Here is a 16,118-nt window from a genome sequence, read left to right on the forward strand (position 1 = left end):
TATGCTTGGTTAGAAATGACAGAGTCGATGATAAGTTATTCTTTGCAGCCCATGGAACCCTTAGCGCACTGTTTCTGTCGAGGCTCTATGATACTATTTAGAGCACAGTGTTGGTAGATACGCCGGGCTACACAGGATGTGACCAATTTATACACAGTTGGAAGACAAGTAATTGGGCGATACTTGGTTGGATATTGGGTATTATTTTGATCTTTTGGTATTAAATAAGTTGTTCCCTGGGTTAAGAAAGATGGTATTTTCTGCGGATTAGAAATACTGTGATTAATTAATGCTGATAAGCACTCATGAATACTCCAGAACTTCTTAAGCCAGAAGTTCTGAATGCAGTCTGGTCCAGGAGATTTCCAGATATTTCCAGATTACTTCTTTGGTAATATTCGAAACTTCTTCAGTAGTGAAGGGTTCGTAGGGAGAAATAAGGTAGTGTTGGCAGTTGTGCGACGTATCTTCGATCCATCCAGCATTGGTGTTAAGAGAGGCTGGTATGGAAAGTTGATTTCCCCAAAACTCATGGATTTCTTCTTGGCTTGGGTACGATTTATTGGCACTTTCTGCAGTAGAATTGAAGTTCCGATAGAACGCCTTCTCGGCATTCTCAAAAAGCATATTGTTGGATTTTCGTTTGTTACTAATTTTGTATCTCCTTAGTCGGTCCTAGTTTCTTACAAGAGTTTATTTTTGGTAGCGGTGGTCTGCTAAGGGGGTTTGTCCCATTAAATTCTTGTACGGCATGTGCCATTTCTCTTACCAGGCTATCGTGCAACTCGTTGTTGTCCTGCTGCGTATTAACAGGTTGAGTTTCTTGTATGAGAGGGTCAGGAATCTGATCATTAGGGATTTCGTTATGGACTTGATCCACAACTAGCTCTTGGTTATGAATTTCCCGTTCGACTATCTTATTTCTTATCCCAGATATCCCGGTATTATACGAATACCGACTCTAAATATAAATCATTAATCTACTTTTTGGGGGTCTTCCTCAGCCGAGGAAGGCCCCAACGCGTTGGACCGACGACCTCAAAAGAATCGTGACCAGTTGGATAGCAGAGGCGCAGAACAGAAGCAGATGGAAAAGTCTAGAGGAGGCCTATGTTCAACAATGGACAACTCAGTGCTGATTGATGATGATGATGAATCTACTTTTTATGGGTGTGCATTTTATACCTACTGCAAGGTGTCAGTTTTTGTACCATAGGGGGCCGCGCCTGATAGAAGAACTGATAAAAACTCCCACAGGTTACTCCAGATTTAGCCATATGGCTCACACTCCCTCTAAGTATTTCCCAAAAATTTTCGTACACATCTGGACGTTGAGAGTAGTACAGTTTCCTGCATGGTCTTGTAGAGATGTTCATTCAGACCTGGCTTTTTTATGTTTTCTAGGAGGAGATAGTGAGGAATTTCAACGGGAAAGTACTCTGGTGAAATGACAATCTTGCAAATCAAAGGACTGAAGTCAGACGAAAATTTAATTGCTCCAAAAGATCTGGTGAGTGGGGCGATTATTGCAAAGCATAGACTGAATATAAAACAACTTAGAAGGACAAAAAGAGAATCATGGAGGTCATTGCTTGCTAGGACATAGAACAGAATGCAGAAATGTCAAGGCTCCATAAAGTTCTCTAAAAAGACCCTTAGATAAGTATTCCCTCGCTCCAAAATACGTCAGGTGAATACACTCTAAATTGTGAAGAGACTCTGAAATATATTTTCAGGGTGCATTTTCCTGAGTCTCAAACAAAACTGATACCTATAGACACGTGACAGCAACTGGAATGAATATCAAAGCTTATGGTTCTAGGGAAAACTACTGGAGAACTAGGACAAAATAAAATGGGCAATAAACAAGTTTGTGCCGTATACATCATCAGATCCAGAGGGGATTTATACAATTCTTTTACAGAAGGAAAATTACTTTCTTTACAAAAAAATATGTAAGATACTGCAGGCTAGACTACGACTAGAAAATATGTCAAAAGTATGGATGCTAATAAGGGTGACTTTTATACCTAAACCTGACAAAGTCAGACATGAGTAAATAAGTCCCTGAGGCCGATAAGTTTAATGGCATTCGTACTGAAGACTAGGGTAAACTGCTCGATAGGCATATTAGGAATGGTGTATTGGTTGAAATTCCGATACATCAGGGACAGTATGTGTATCGAGCAGAAGTCTACAGAAAGGGCACTGCACCGTCTCGTAAAGAGAGTGGAGTACGTTCTAGAAAGCCAAGATGTGATGTTAAGTGAATTTCTCGATATAGAGAGAGAATATTTGACAACTCCTACTTTGCAATCACAAGGGAGATTCGTCTAAAAGGAATAGACAAAACAAGCTGCAGATGGATAGACTACATACATACAGGGGTCCGTTATCCGTTTTCTTCAATTACTTTGAATCTGTCTTTGATATAAATAAAAATATCTTTGAAACCGAAACATTTTTTTCTGTACTAATTTTATTGCTAATAAAACATTAATAAACATTAATAGATTACGACTGATAAACTTAGCAGAAGCACTAAATAAGACAGTCGCTAGCACCTATTTTGAACACAAAAATATACACAAGCTAACCTGGACCTCTCCTGATGGAAGAAAAATGAGTCAGATTGATCACATCTTAATAGATTCAAGATATAGAATGGACATAATAAATTGCAGAATTTATAGAGGCTACACATAAAAACTTTTTAAACTATCTACTATTCTTACCTTTAAAACGTTTACAATTTCTCATATATTTTTATTTTACTTTTTTTGTCTTTCAATATCTCTGTAACATTTATTTTAACAAATGTCGGTAGTATCTAGCTATCTAGGTTCAATATATATATATATATATATATATATATATATATATATATATATATTACAACATATATAACAATTTTCGTCATATCTGTTTCTTGTCCCTCTTCTTTGTGGTCTGGTTCTGCTCTGATTTCCAATTTATTTTCAGAAAAATTAATCGTGATGTGTTTTTCGCTGAACTCATCTATTCCCGCTATCATATCATGATTTAAATCGTCGATCACCACACATTGCATAATATAGAAATTTTTTCCCACTCTGATCCGTACTCCCAAACCTTCGTTTACTGTCGTCAATTTTTTATTGTTCGCACCCACTAAAGCAACCCTAGGAATCTTATACACAAATCTGTCCAAATTCAATTCTTTTACTAAATTTCTATTAATTAATGATATTTCCGATCCAGAATCAATCAAAATTTTAATCGCATTATTTTTTATAAATGCATCTAAAAATATTAAATTTGAATTAGAGTTTTGTCTTTCGTTCCCCGCCAACTGTATAAACTCTTTCGGATGACAAAATATACCAGAGAGTTTTTTATATTTATTTAGTGGATGCTTTCCTGAAAATCCTGTCTGGGTTAACTGCATCCATCTTCTTCCTCTCGTTCTACGGATACATGGTTCATTTCTCTTCTGTTTTGTCTTTGGAAGCTTTGGTTGTTTCTCTCGTCCCTCTGTTCGTTAATATTCCTATTCGGATGATTTTGTGCAACTCTGTCCCTATTGTTCCTTTCATGATATATAATGACGTCTCTCCGGTAACCGTGTTTGGTGCAGAGATCAAATTCGTAGAAATTTAGTGACTTCCTGTAATTCGTCCAAATATGGCTTCGATGTTTAAAGGCGCTTCGTATTGAGCAACTGTGTGTGAGTTAATGTTTCTTGCATCTAAACATAATCGAAAATCACCACTTGATTTTTTAACGCATACTATTGGGTTGACATATGGAGAGTCACATCGTTCTATTACCTTGTCTTTGATCATTTTCTCAATTTCTTGTCCGACGCTTTGCCTGTATTTATAAGGAATTGGGTATGTTTTCGATTTAAAATTTTCCAAGTTTTTGACTTTAAACGAATGTTCATAATTTCTCGCAACTCGGCTTTCTTCATTGATAAGATCTTCATAATTATCTAAAATTTTCTCTATTTCCTTTTCCATGTTTTCTCCACATATTATTTTTCTTTCATCCTCGTTTTGTTCACATATGTTCACGGTCCATAGTATTTCTTCACAAAATTCTGGATTTTCGTCCATAATGGCCATCTCTTCCCTGTCCTCCTCCTTTAGTTCTTCTTCTGTTTCTTTTCTATTTTCAATTTCCATTTGATATTTCGAGCACCACGTTTCTACTCTTTTCATTTCTCTTATAATAACTTCTTTTTCTTCCGGTTTCTTTTCTATTTTGTTTCTTTCTTCTGTACCTTTTCTTTTCTGGTTCTCTCTTGTCTCAACCTTTTTTTTCTTCTTTCTTTTTTTGTTCTCCCATTTTATTTTTAATTTCATTTATCTATTCTATCTGTTGTATCATTTCTCTTTTTATCTCCTCTACACATCCTTTAATTTTCTGTTCATAATTTTCCAAACGCTGTTCTATATTCCTGTTGTTTTCTTCTATTGTTTATTTTGTTTCATCCATTTTTAGTGATGTTTCTTTTTGGTTTTTCTCTATTGTTTGTTTTGTCTCTTCCATTTTTTGTGACTGGAGTTGCATTAGTTGTAATATTTTATCTATTCCTGATGATTCTTTTCTCTCCTCAACTATTGTAACATTTCCTTCATTATCCGATCCTTTTTCCAAAATTATTTCATCTTCTCTGTTTTCCTCCTTCCTTTCCTGCATTTTACTTTGTCTCCTTGTGACAGACATGTTGTTTCTTTTTGTTACTTTTTTGTCCCCGCCAAATGTGAAATTTTACCACACTCTATATGTTGCAGACACGACACTTATCTCTCCCCAAATGTAATAAATTTTCACGACGAATATCAAAAATACGAATAGTAAAATAATATTAAACATACGATTGGTAAAATAAAATCAAATAATTCAAATCAATAAATATTCAATAAATACGATCACTCAATAAATCAAATTTTTGTCAAATGGAAAATTGTCAAAATAATTTAAAATTCAAAATTTATTCAAAATCTCCGGACCACCTGTAATTATTCCGCCTCTCTTTCCCTATCATCAAATGTAAAGCTTGCGATATTTTAAAGACCTTACGTTGGGTTGCCAGTTAATGTAATATCAAGAATTTTTATTTTAAAACTTTACAAAAAATATATATAAAACATTATTTAATATTAACAAATAATAACAAACAATATAATAATTAATTATTATATGTAAACAAAGTGAATATTTCAATACTTACAACTATAAGAATAAAAATTTAAATTTTTTTAGCATATCTAAATAAATGACATTTTTGTTTGATTTTTATTTGAGAGTTATGGTAACCGCAATATTTTATACAGTGAATTCCCATTGTACTTAAAATAAAATAAAATAAAAATAAATAAACTTATTTAGGTATTTTATTTTAACCTACTCACTAAAAATTGTACAATGGGAATTCACTCTATACAATATTGCGGTTACCATAACTCCTAAATAAAAATCAAACAAAAATGTCATTTATTTAGATATGCTAAAAAATTTAAATTTTTATTCTTATAGTTGTAAGTATTGAAATATTCACTTTTTTACATACAATAACTAATTATTCTAATAAATTTACAGTTTTCTCCTGAAGAAGCCACAAAATCATGACGAAATATTGAGACAGAACAAATAGAGTTTTATTTCCTACAGACCGATTGCTGATACTATAAATGAATATATATATATATATATATATATATATATATATATATATATATATATATATATATATATATAAAGAAGTAAACGTTAAATAGTGGGTTTGCAGCAATATTAATAATAATTGCTGCAAACCCACTATTTAACGTTTACTTCCTTACGTTGTCAGCAAATACTTCTGGTTCATTATATATATATATATATATATATATATATATATATATATATATATATATATATATATATATATATGTATATACATGTGTGTGTATATATAATTAAAAGAATTATTTAGTTGAATATACTATGTAGTAATTAAACACTAAGTTACCACTTGGCTTCATTTTTGAAGCCAATAATTTATTCATTCAGTCATATATGAATAAAAAAATAAGTTATGAAGATTATATTTTAGTAAATATCATAAATTTATACATAAAATTTATTTTAATTTTAATTAATGTCATCAGTATATTTTCAATTAAGTATAAATCAATTTAAGACTATATTGTAATAATTTCACCAATATTTATTCATTGTGAAAATTATGTTTTACTAGTAGTTGTTATTTTAAAACAATATTAAACAAATAGTACCCATACAGCATAAAAACTTTCACATAGACTGTTCAATAAAAGATACTGTTAAGTATTTCAAAAATAATTCAGGAATGCTTTTTGTTGTTATTAAAAGATTATGGATGAAATGGAAGTTTCAGTGAAATGAAAAAATTCAAAATTTAGTAAAAAGTTTCATTGAATACTTTTTTTAACAGGATAATTGTTTAATGAAATAATTTCTAAAATAGTCTAAACAGTTTAATAAAAAGTCCTGATAAAATGAAATTTTTGGTTGAATACATTCTGAAATTTTTTTAAAATGTTTCGAAAATTTTTGTGCAGGAAAACAGAATAATAAAAAGTTACATGACAGTTTTTCGTAGTGTTGGAACAAACCTATTTTCAATTTAAAGTTAAATTTGAACAAAGTTCAAATAAAATTTTATTTGCATGTAATAAAAAAGATAAATAATTTGAATATTGTAATTTCATACCTTTTTAAGTTTTAAAAGTAAAACTTTAAAAATTTAAACATATTAAAAATAAAGATTTTATTGTGTAAAAAACAAAGACAGTTTGCAAATCAATGGTGTCGAAATTTGAGTAAGTGTGGATGCATAAGTTAAATAAATTGCTGTTTATACTCCTTTCCCACTTCCCCCTAACTATATCTTTCATAATGGTTTTAACCCATTAAGGGCCGAGACAATCAACAAAGAGAAATTTGACAATTGATTTATTAGATTGGATTAAAAACACATACATTAAGACTAATTTACAACCAAAAGAATTTTTTTTTCTCATGAAAGGAAAAACAGGTGGGTGCGTATACGCACCTTTGGCCGAATACGCATACAATTTTTAAAAAAGGAACATATTGTATCTTAACTGTAAATTAAATTTTAAGATGGAAATTTTCGAAACATTCGGGGTATAGATGCACTGTACACTTTTTACATAAATAAATAGTATTACTTTTGCACATCCGACATTTTCTTCTTGCACTATTATCGTCTCTTTTTATAATGTGGCCAATATTGTCGAATCTAGTTTCATCTGGTAAACCAAATTTAGATGGACGTCCATATACTGAGTTTGACAATGATGTAGCGGTTTCTTCACTATTCTCTGCATGTCCACTATATTTTAGTAAGTTAAGAACCAATCTCGAACGAAACTCCAGCTGGGAAATTTTAGAATCATTCGCAATTTTAAAAATTTTCCAACTATTGATCACCATACTGTCAATCATGTTAGTAAACAACGGCCACCACCACTTTTTTCCTCTTATTTTAATACGGTAATTCACAATGCCATTATCATGCAGATCCACTCCACCCATGTATTGGTTATATTGGTGAATTAGGCTGAGGGATAAAAATTTCTTTGTGTTCTTTACGGTTATAACGTTTAGTTTACATAAGGGGTAAAACGTCACATGTATTTGTCATTACAGTCACTACTGAATTATCGTTCCATCTTGTCACCAAAACTTCTAAATTGGAATCGAATGCACATGTATATGAACCTCTTTCCTTTTTTTTCATAATTGTTTTCTTCTAGAGGACACTTAGCAGTGCGATTTTCCCTTACTGTTCCTGTTGCAAAGAATCCTTTTTCTTTCAATAGTCCAAAAAGAGCATATGACGTAAAGTTGTCGAAAAAAACCTTATGTTGCTGTGGGTTTTTAACTATCGAAAGTAAATTCAAAACAACTGCCGTTCCTAAGCTAAAACTATTATCTGTTTTCTCAGTTTTTCTGCCATATGGAATAAATTTGAACAAAAATAACCAGTATCAGAACATAAACACCATAGTTTAAAACCAAATCTAACAGGTTTTCCACGGATGAACTTTTTGCACGAATGTCGCCCGAAATATGGAACCATTTCTTCGTCAATTGGAAAGATTTTTTGCAAAAACTCCAAATTGTGCAAACTTTCAGTTAATTATTTCAAAAATTGGTGACAATATATATAAAAAAGCAAATATAACGTTTACAGCACACAGCAATTTTATAAATAGTAAATGAAGTGTATTGACTATTGACGAGATCGTAATTTCAGATTGTTTAGTCTACGAAAAAAATATAATATGGTTTCGGCCAAAGGTGCGTATACGAATCCATCGTATAAACATGTAATTATAGACCTTATTTTTAAAGTATGAATGAATAAGTTTTTAGAATAATAAAAATTTCAACATATTTTTATAATTATAGAATACAAAATATGAATTAAGATTATAATTAGTATCGAAAAAATTTTTTGTATGAAGATGTGCATAAATCATTAAATTATGCAAAATTATAATAATCTTAAAATATTTAAAAAGTAATATTTTTGTCAAAAGAAAAATGATACTACATACCTCAATCTATTTAGATGTTACTTCAATAAAAAGAAAACATTAAAAAAATTATTTTCGGGCCAAAACAAAATTAACAATAAAGGTTGCGTTTACGCACCTTTGGCCGTAAATGGGTTAAGCCGACGGCCACGTCTTAGTTTATGCAGTCGCCCTCTTAAGGAGTGTTTTGAAGTATAATAACTGTAACCAAAGCGCCCATTTGAACTGCCCTTCTATATGCGTCTATATTCTTTGGTGTAAGTCTTAACTATAAAAAATTGGTGAAATATATATAATATATAAATCATATAGCTCCATAGAGGAGCAAAGGAAATATCAGTATTTCAATAGCAAAAGCAAATGATTTGATGGTGAGGTTGCTAACCCTCACGCATCATTGCTTAAGTCCAGTCCAATTTTATTAATTTTCTCCACTCTCTTCTGTTACTAGCAATATTTTTTGCTTCATTCCATGTTAAATTAACTTATCTAAGTTCTTTTTCTATCATTCTCTTCCATGTGGCTAGTGGTCTTCCTTGTTTTCTTTTATCTGTTAGGTTAGACTATAGTGTCAAGCTTGTCTTGCTATATTTGACAGAGGTTTCCGTAACATGTGACCTATCCACCTCAATTTCCACTTTTTTGTTGTAATTTCTATTTTTTCCTTGTTCGTTATTCACCATAGTTCTTCGTTTGTGATTTTGTTTGGCCAAAATACTTTCAATATTATTCGTAGACATCTGTTCACAAAGAATTGCTTTTTATGAGAAGTATAGTTCCATGTTTCAGCTCCATATACAAGACTGATTTCACGTTTGTCTGGAAAAGGCGTCAAGGAAAAAACTGGTAAAATTGTGAAATTTTGTGGAGTAGGTACTTTGTTTAAGGTTAATTTTTTAGATCAGAAAAGCAGTAAGCTGAAGAAAAGATTGGAATAAATGACAATTAGAATCGAGAATGAATTTTTTCATTTTTTAATTGTCTTTAATTACTTATCTTTAAAATATTTTGTTAATTGAAAGTTCATAACAAACAATAATAAGTAATCAAGTAATCAGAAATTGTTCTCATTGTAAATAAAGTTATAACAAACTGTCGGAAAAGACTTGGCAATAATGTTAAAAATTTTCTAAAGATGTGGATCTATGTCTTGTACTTCCTTTTTCTATCCTCTACTCACCTTGCTTCTCTTCACTATCTTGGACTACTTAGTGTATAATGTAATAAAACAAGGAGTTTTAATATGTATGATTATGAAAGTCAAAGCTAGGCTGACTGAATGAAATATATGTTCTTTTAGATCATGGAAATCATAATAGTAAAAAATTAGACAACAGTGTTTAATATAAACTAATTTAATAAGTCAAAGTATTCACAGGCATTTAATTTTAAATTTAAACTTTTATTATAGAGCCTCCAGCAAATAAATATAAACTAAATTACAGGAGTGTATAAAAAATATTCAAGGGAGTTGTAATTTTTCAGTTAATAATTTAACAATTTAACAGAACATATGTTAATTTTAAGGCAAAGTTTGTCAGGTCAGTTAGTAATACCATAATAAAAAGTACTGCAACATATGCATGTTAGTTGACATGATAGTTGAAGTAATGATGTATCTTGCATCTTTTTTAGATGGAATGCCCTGTTTATTTTCATAGTAATAAAAAGAAAATGCCCTACTCTCTAATTTTTACTTGTAAATAAATTTACTCAACATATTTGATCTCATATTTTTTATCACAATTTCTAATTTAAGTTATATTTGTAATACGATAAGTAGTAAGAGTATAAGTCGAATTGTGTTTTCCAGAAAGTATACTTATGCTCTTTATACTTCATAATATAACCAGAGGGTGAAAAATCTTTAGAACCAACAAAACTGACATACTCTTACTACATACTACAAAGAATATAGAAGCATATGTGTCTATATCGACGCATATTCGTCGTTTACCTATAGACACATATGCCTCTATATTCTTTGCTACATATCTCATCATCTTAGATTTAAGATCTTTATCTTGATCCTTGTCGAAAATGCCTAGTATTACGAGAGAATGAAAAGGAATATTTTTATTATAGGCAAATAATATAGACACTTATATTCTTTGTTATAGGGATGCTTTATTTTGTTAAATTGAAGTTTAGTACAATGAACATAACCTATAGATATTTGACGTTAAATGTAAGCTTAATATACGTCAGTGTTACCATATACCCAATTATTTCACACTCTCACATACAATATTATGGGCAAGATTTATATGAAATGAAAATTTAAAAATACATATTGTTCTGAAGCTATTTTCTTGTGGCATTTTGCATCTTGTGTAACAATGAACAAGAAAGGACAAGGAATTGCATTTATAAAATACCTTGTGAATGTGATCAGTTTTATTTAGGTGAAACATCAAGGCCATTAAATGTTAGAATAAGTGAACATCAATCCTATATTAAAAATAGAGATAGATCTCAAATATGTAAACACGCATGGGATAATGAACATAGGGTTCAATGGAATGATTCAAATATAGTCCTAAAAGAAACGGATGGTAAAAAGAGAAAAATCAAAGAAGCGGCTCTAATTATGCTAAATGAGACCAATTGTGTCGCGAATTCCTCGGCAGAATGTAGTAGGATCTGGTTACCCATATTGAAAGAGGAAGTTATTAAAAGGAAAATACCAGTATTGGTAAGTCAGTAACATATAGAGAATACATCATTTATGTTTTTTAAATAACAAACATATAAAATCGGAATTTGGTGTTTATTGAAGGTAAACTAAATGCACGATCAAATACTTACCATGTCGGGATAGTATTATGAGGTTTTTTCCTGGATTTTCCCTCATAATTTACTATGGAATCACTAACAGGGGAATTTTACTGTCATCATGGTATGTATTTGTCTTTTTAAAGAGGAATTACATGTTATGATCTTTTCTGACGGATATTCTTAAGTTAAAGTTGATTTCATGTAATCGAATGAACTATCTTATAAGTGAAGTCGTCCCAGGAACGCAACTCAACAATATTGGCAATATCATTTTAAAGTCGTCTACTTTAAAATGTATAGTATAATGTATGTCTGAATTGTCAATATAGATGAGTCAGATAAAATTAAATTATTAGAAGAATTTTTCACTAAGTAACCAAAAACAAAATTTGTTTAATTTACTAATGTTTGTATTTTGAGAACGATTTCCGAAGTGGAAATTTAAACGTCAATAAACATATTTTAACCTTCAATTGTGGCTTATTCCCATTTAAATAGTAATTAAAATAAAAATACATATATGTATAATTAAAAAAAAACGTGAAAAATACATATATAATTAAAAGCATTAAAATTATACATATAAATAATATAAAATAAAATTATATCTTGCATTTAAAAAATACTTATATAATAAAAACCATTAAAATTATGCTTAAGGTAAAAATTAATAGTTTAGAAACTTTAAAAACTACAGAATAAAGCAAAGTTAAATGAAAATAAAAAAAATTAGGTTAAACAAAAGAATATACAAAGTTAAACTTAAATAAAGTTTTATTCAAAAAATAGACTAGAAATTCAAACGTCTATATTTATCGCGTCTATCTTTATATTTTAAAAACTCCTATACTTTATACAAAAAATTATGGCAACACTGTAGAAGCAGAAACATATAATTCGATGTAATGTATATAGTCAAGTATAGGTTATGTTCATTGTATGAAACTTCAATTTAACCCTTTATTTACTTACCATCATCTTGTTCTATTTCAGCTTTTATAGGACATTTCTTAACGTCTAAATAATCAACTGTATCATTAGTACTGTCCATGGTAGGTTCCTCCTTAATTTCAACCTTAAAGGTATCCTGCAGAACTTCATCTACTTCATTATCTATTTTTAATTTGCAAGTAGTCTCACCAACTTCCCGTTTTACTTCAGTTTTATTGAACATGATTATGTATGTTTCAGTAATATCAAAGAATATAGTTCGGTAATATCAAAGAATATAGAGTCTATATTCTTTGGTAATATATGGTAATATGTTTATCTTGTATTATCAAAGCAAAGACAAAAGTATACGAAAGCACCGAACGAAAGTGCCAATGAAGTTAGCAGTTAGCTACAAATGATCCGTCAAATTTGTGTTTGTAGCCAATTGCCATGTCCTTATTATGTATATGTTTTATGCCTCAAATATGCTTTGAAACAGTACGTTTTTATTATATTATTTTATGAAATCGGGTATTTTTTAAATTTACATAAAACACGAACGAATTAATATTTGTTTCTTTTGGGCAGAAGAGAAGTATAGAGAAAATGCCGATCCGATGAAGTTAGCTACTAATGAAAATGAGGGACAAATTTGTCTTTGGCAGTGTTGCCATATCACAAATAAATCACGAAAGAGCATGCGATATAATATTAATTAATGTTAGTAAACATTTTTTTAAAGTTTTTAAAAGAAGTTTAATTTAAATTTAATTTATTATAATTTAAAATATCTTTAATTTTTTATGCAGGTACCATTTCATCCCAAAATTATAAGAAAAAAAATATAAGAAAATAGTCATAAAATTGAAATCTGCTGAACATCTGTTGCAAGCTGGCAAGTACTGCTAAGTTTATTATCTAATCTACCAACGGCCAATTATAAATTTTTTTTCTAATAACTAACTGCAACTAATATCAAAACAAATATTCATTCGTTCGTGTTTTATATAAATTTAAAATATTTTAAAAAATACCCGATTTCATAAAATAATATAATAAAAATGTACTGTTTCAAAGCATATTTGAGGCATAAAACATATACATAATAATGACATGGCAATACCGCAAACACAAATTCGACTTATCATTTGTAGCTAACTTCATCGGCACTTTCTCTATTCGCGATAGCCAATTCCGACAGGGGGCGCTTAAGATTTCAAAGATGGACGATAACTTCGGGAAAACAAATCATTGTGTCATTTATTTGATCTCGAAGCTGTAAAACGTTTAACAAATCATTTACATGTGTGTTTTGCCAAAGTAAAAGTTGGAGTACGTTCTTCAAAAGTTTATTTGTTTGTGATTCGTGTTTATACATGCGGTAATTGATTCCCAAACCTGAATAAAAATAAAATTTAATGATAATTTAATTTAATGAATAACAGTACGTCTGAAACACAGAAAGTAAAATTTACATTATCTCAATTATTTTTGTGGTTGCAAGTTCGGCAGAGATCTTTAGTTGAGGGGAGGCAGTTTTTGGAGCTGGCCACGTTATATTTTGTAAATTACCCCTTACGTTTTCTACTAATAACTTCATGAGACCTTTGGGGCAATTTAGCTGATGGAACAGCATTTTTCAGTCATCTCAATTAAGTCAGGTGTTACTATAAAGTAAATTAGATATAAATATATTAAAATAATAATATTTTAATCAACACTTCTTATTTGGAAAGTAATCGTTCTCAGTAAAATGTAAACTGCACATTCATGTACTTGGTTATAGGTCTGCCAAATTTTTCTCATAGTCTCGTCCAGCGGAAACTTATGTATGGATTTTTTTTGTGAATTATAATAGGATGAACATTGAGGAACACTGCAATAGTTTTTTGAAGTCAAAGTCATTGTTAATTACAATATAAACCGGTCGCTAATATCAAAGAAGATAGACGCTTATAAGACGCTTAAGCGTCTATATTCTTTGCTAATATGTATACAAATTAATGACAATTTCAATGTTTTCCCGAAGTCGATGCTTTTGAAATCTACCACCAGGCGTTGCCCACTTTGCGGTTCCTCGCGAATACTTTTGTCTTCTTTTGATATTAGTTGCAGTTGGTTATTCAAAAAAAATTATAATTGGTCTTTGGTAGATTAGCAAATAAACTGTCAAAACTTTGAAAACACTAGTTGCCAGATTGCAACAGATGTTTAGCAGATTTGAATTGTATGACTATTTTCTTATAATTTTGGGATGAAATGGTACCTGAATACCGTTTTGTTAATGTATTAGTTAGTTATTAGTTCAGATCGTCATTACATTCGTCGAACTACATTTAAATTGTGTGAATTTGTGTATTCTATAAACAAAATTTAAATTTAAAAGAATGTTTAGTAACATTTATTAATATTATATCGCATGCTCTTTCGTGATTTATTTGTGATACGGCAACACTGCCAAATACAAATCTGTCCCTCATTTGTAGCTAACTTCATCCGCACTTTCTCTATACTTTTGCCTACTTATGTGACTTTTTAGTGAGTGGCAGCCATTCTCATAATACTATCAAATATCACAGAATATAGACGCATTACAACCATTACAGCAAATATGCGTCTATATTCTTTGCAAATACTATGTCTCTATATTCTTTTTCTTTGGTAAGGTAAGGTAAATACTAAATAGTCCTCAACCAGACTATAATAAGGGCTATACATACTCTGGTATGGTCTGTTTTTTAACCAGGAGGAGTAATTCAAATTTACCGCGCCGTAATGCTTGTTTCTAATTGGTTCAACTGCAGGCAAGTTTACTCCACTAAATTATGACATTTTGACACTAATGACATTTATGAAATTTTAAAATTCAAAATTTGATTGTTGGAATTTTTAACCTGACTACGCCATGACAGTCGCAATCGCTAGCGATTCTCATTCATTTCGATTGTAGTTAAAACTGGGGATATTTACTTTATCATTTTGACACTGCTGAAAATTTGGGTTGGCCCTGTTGTTTATTGGCTGCACTACGCTTGTTAAATGTTTGTTTTGTTTACGTTACGTGAACGTCTGTTTTTTCTTGTTTGATCGGACCGAAAGGAGGAACGACGGGAAGAACTACCGCTGTTAAGCATAAAATTGATACTGGTAATGCTAAGCCAATTCGTCAAATAGCTCGACGATTACCACAGCCGAAAAGAGAGGAAGCTGAAACAATTGTTCAGGAAATGAAGAAAGACGGAGTGATAGAACCTTCCAGGAGCCCATGGGTCTCTCCGGTGGTGCTGGTTAAGAAGAAAGACGGAACGACGAGGTTCTGTGTGGATTACCGTTTGCTGCCAAGAAAGATAGTTATCCTCTGCCTCGGATCGACGATACATTGGACACATTGGCTGGAAGTAAATTGTTTTCTACTTTGGATTTGAAGTCTGGATACTGGCAGGTAGAACTGGACCCAGTAGATAAAGAGAACACAACCTTCACCACAGGATCTGGATTGTGGCAATTCAATGTTATGCCATTTGGACTCTGTAATGCTCCTGCGACATTTGAGAGGCTTATGGAAAATGTGTTGAGAGGGTTATCTTGGAAAACATGCCTGGTTTATCTAGATGACATATTCGTCTAGAGGGAGACATTTGAAGATCATCTGAAGAATTTAGAAAACGTTTTTAATCGACTTAAAGCTGCCCGATTGATGTTAAACCCCAAGAAGTCCCAGTTATTTCAAGGTAAAGTCAATTATCTGGGTCATATAGTCAGTAAAGAAGGAGTGGCCGTGGATAAGGGAAAAATTGATTCCATTAAGGAATGGCCAGTACCAACGGACAA

The 16,118-nt window shown here is 30.9% G+C and overlaps 1 protein-coding gene across 2 annotated transcripts in view; it reads right to left on the bottom strand.

The window, feature by feature from the left end:
* LOC140443728 (uncharacterized) overlaps positions 1-12,894 on the bottom strand; it is a 49,265-nt gene extending 36,371 nt beyond the window's left edge. For both annotated transcript variants that reach the window (XM_072535117.1, XM_072535118.1), the window contains exon 1: positions 12,327-12,894. In XM_072535117.1, the coding sequence (XP_072391218.1) occupies positions 12,327-12,528 (202 nt within the window). In that variant the 5' untranslated portion in view covers positions 12,529-12,894. The remainder of the gene's footprint in view (positions 1-12,326) is intronic.
* Between the last annotated feature and the right edge of the window lie 3,224 nt (positions 12,895-16,118).

This window comes from Diabrotica undecimpunctata, chromosome 6, assembly GCF_040954645.1.
Source record: "Diabrotica undecimpunctata isolate CICGRU chromosome 6, icDiaUnde3, whole genome shotgun sequence".
NCBI lineage: Eukaryota > Metazoa > Arthropoda > Insecta > Coleoptera > Chrysomelidae > Diabrotica > Diabrotica undecimpunctata.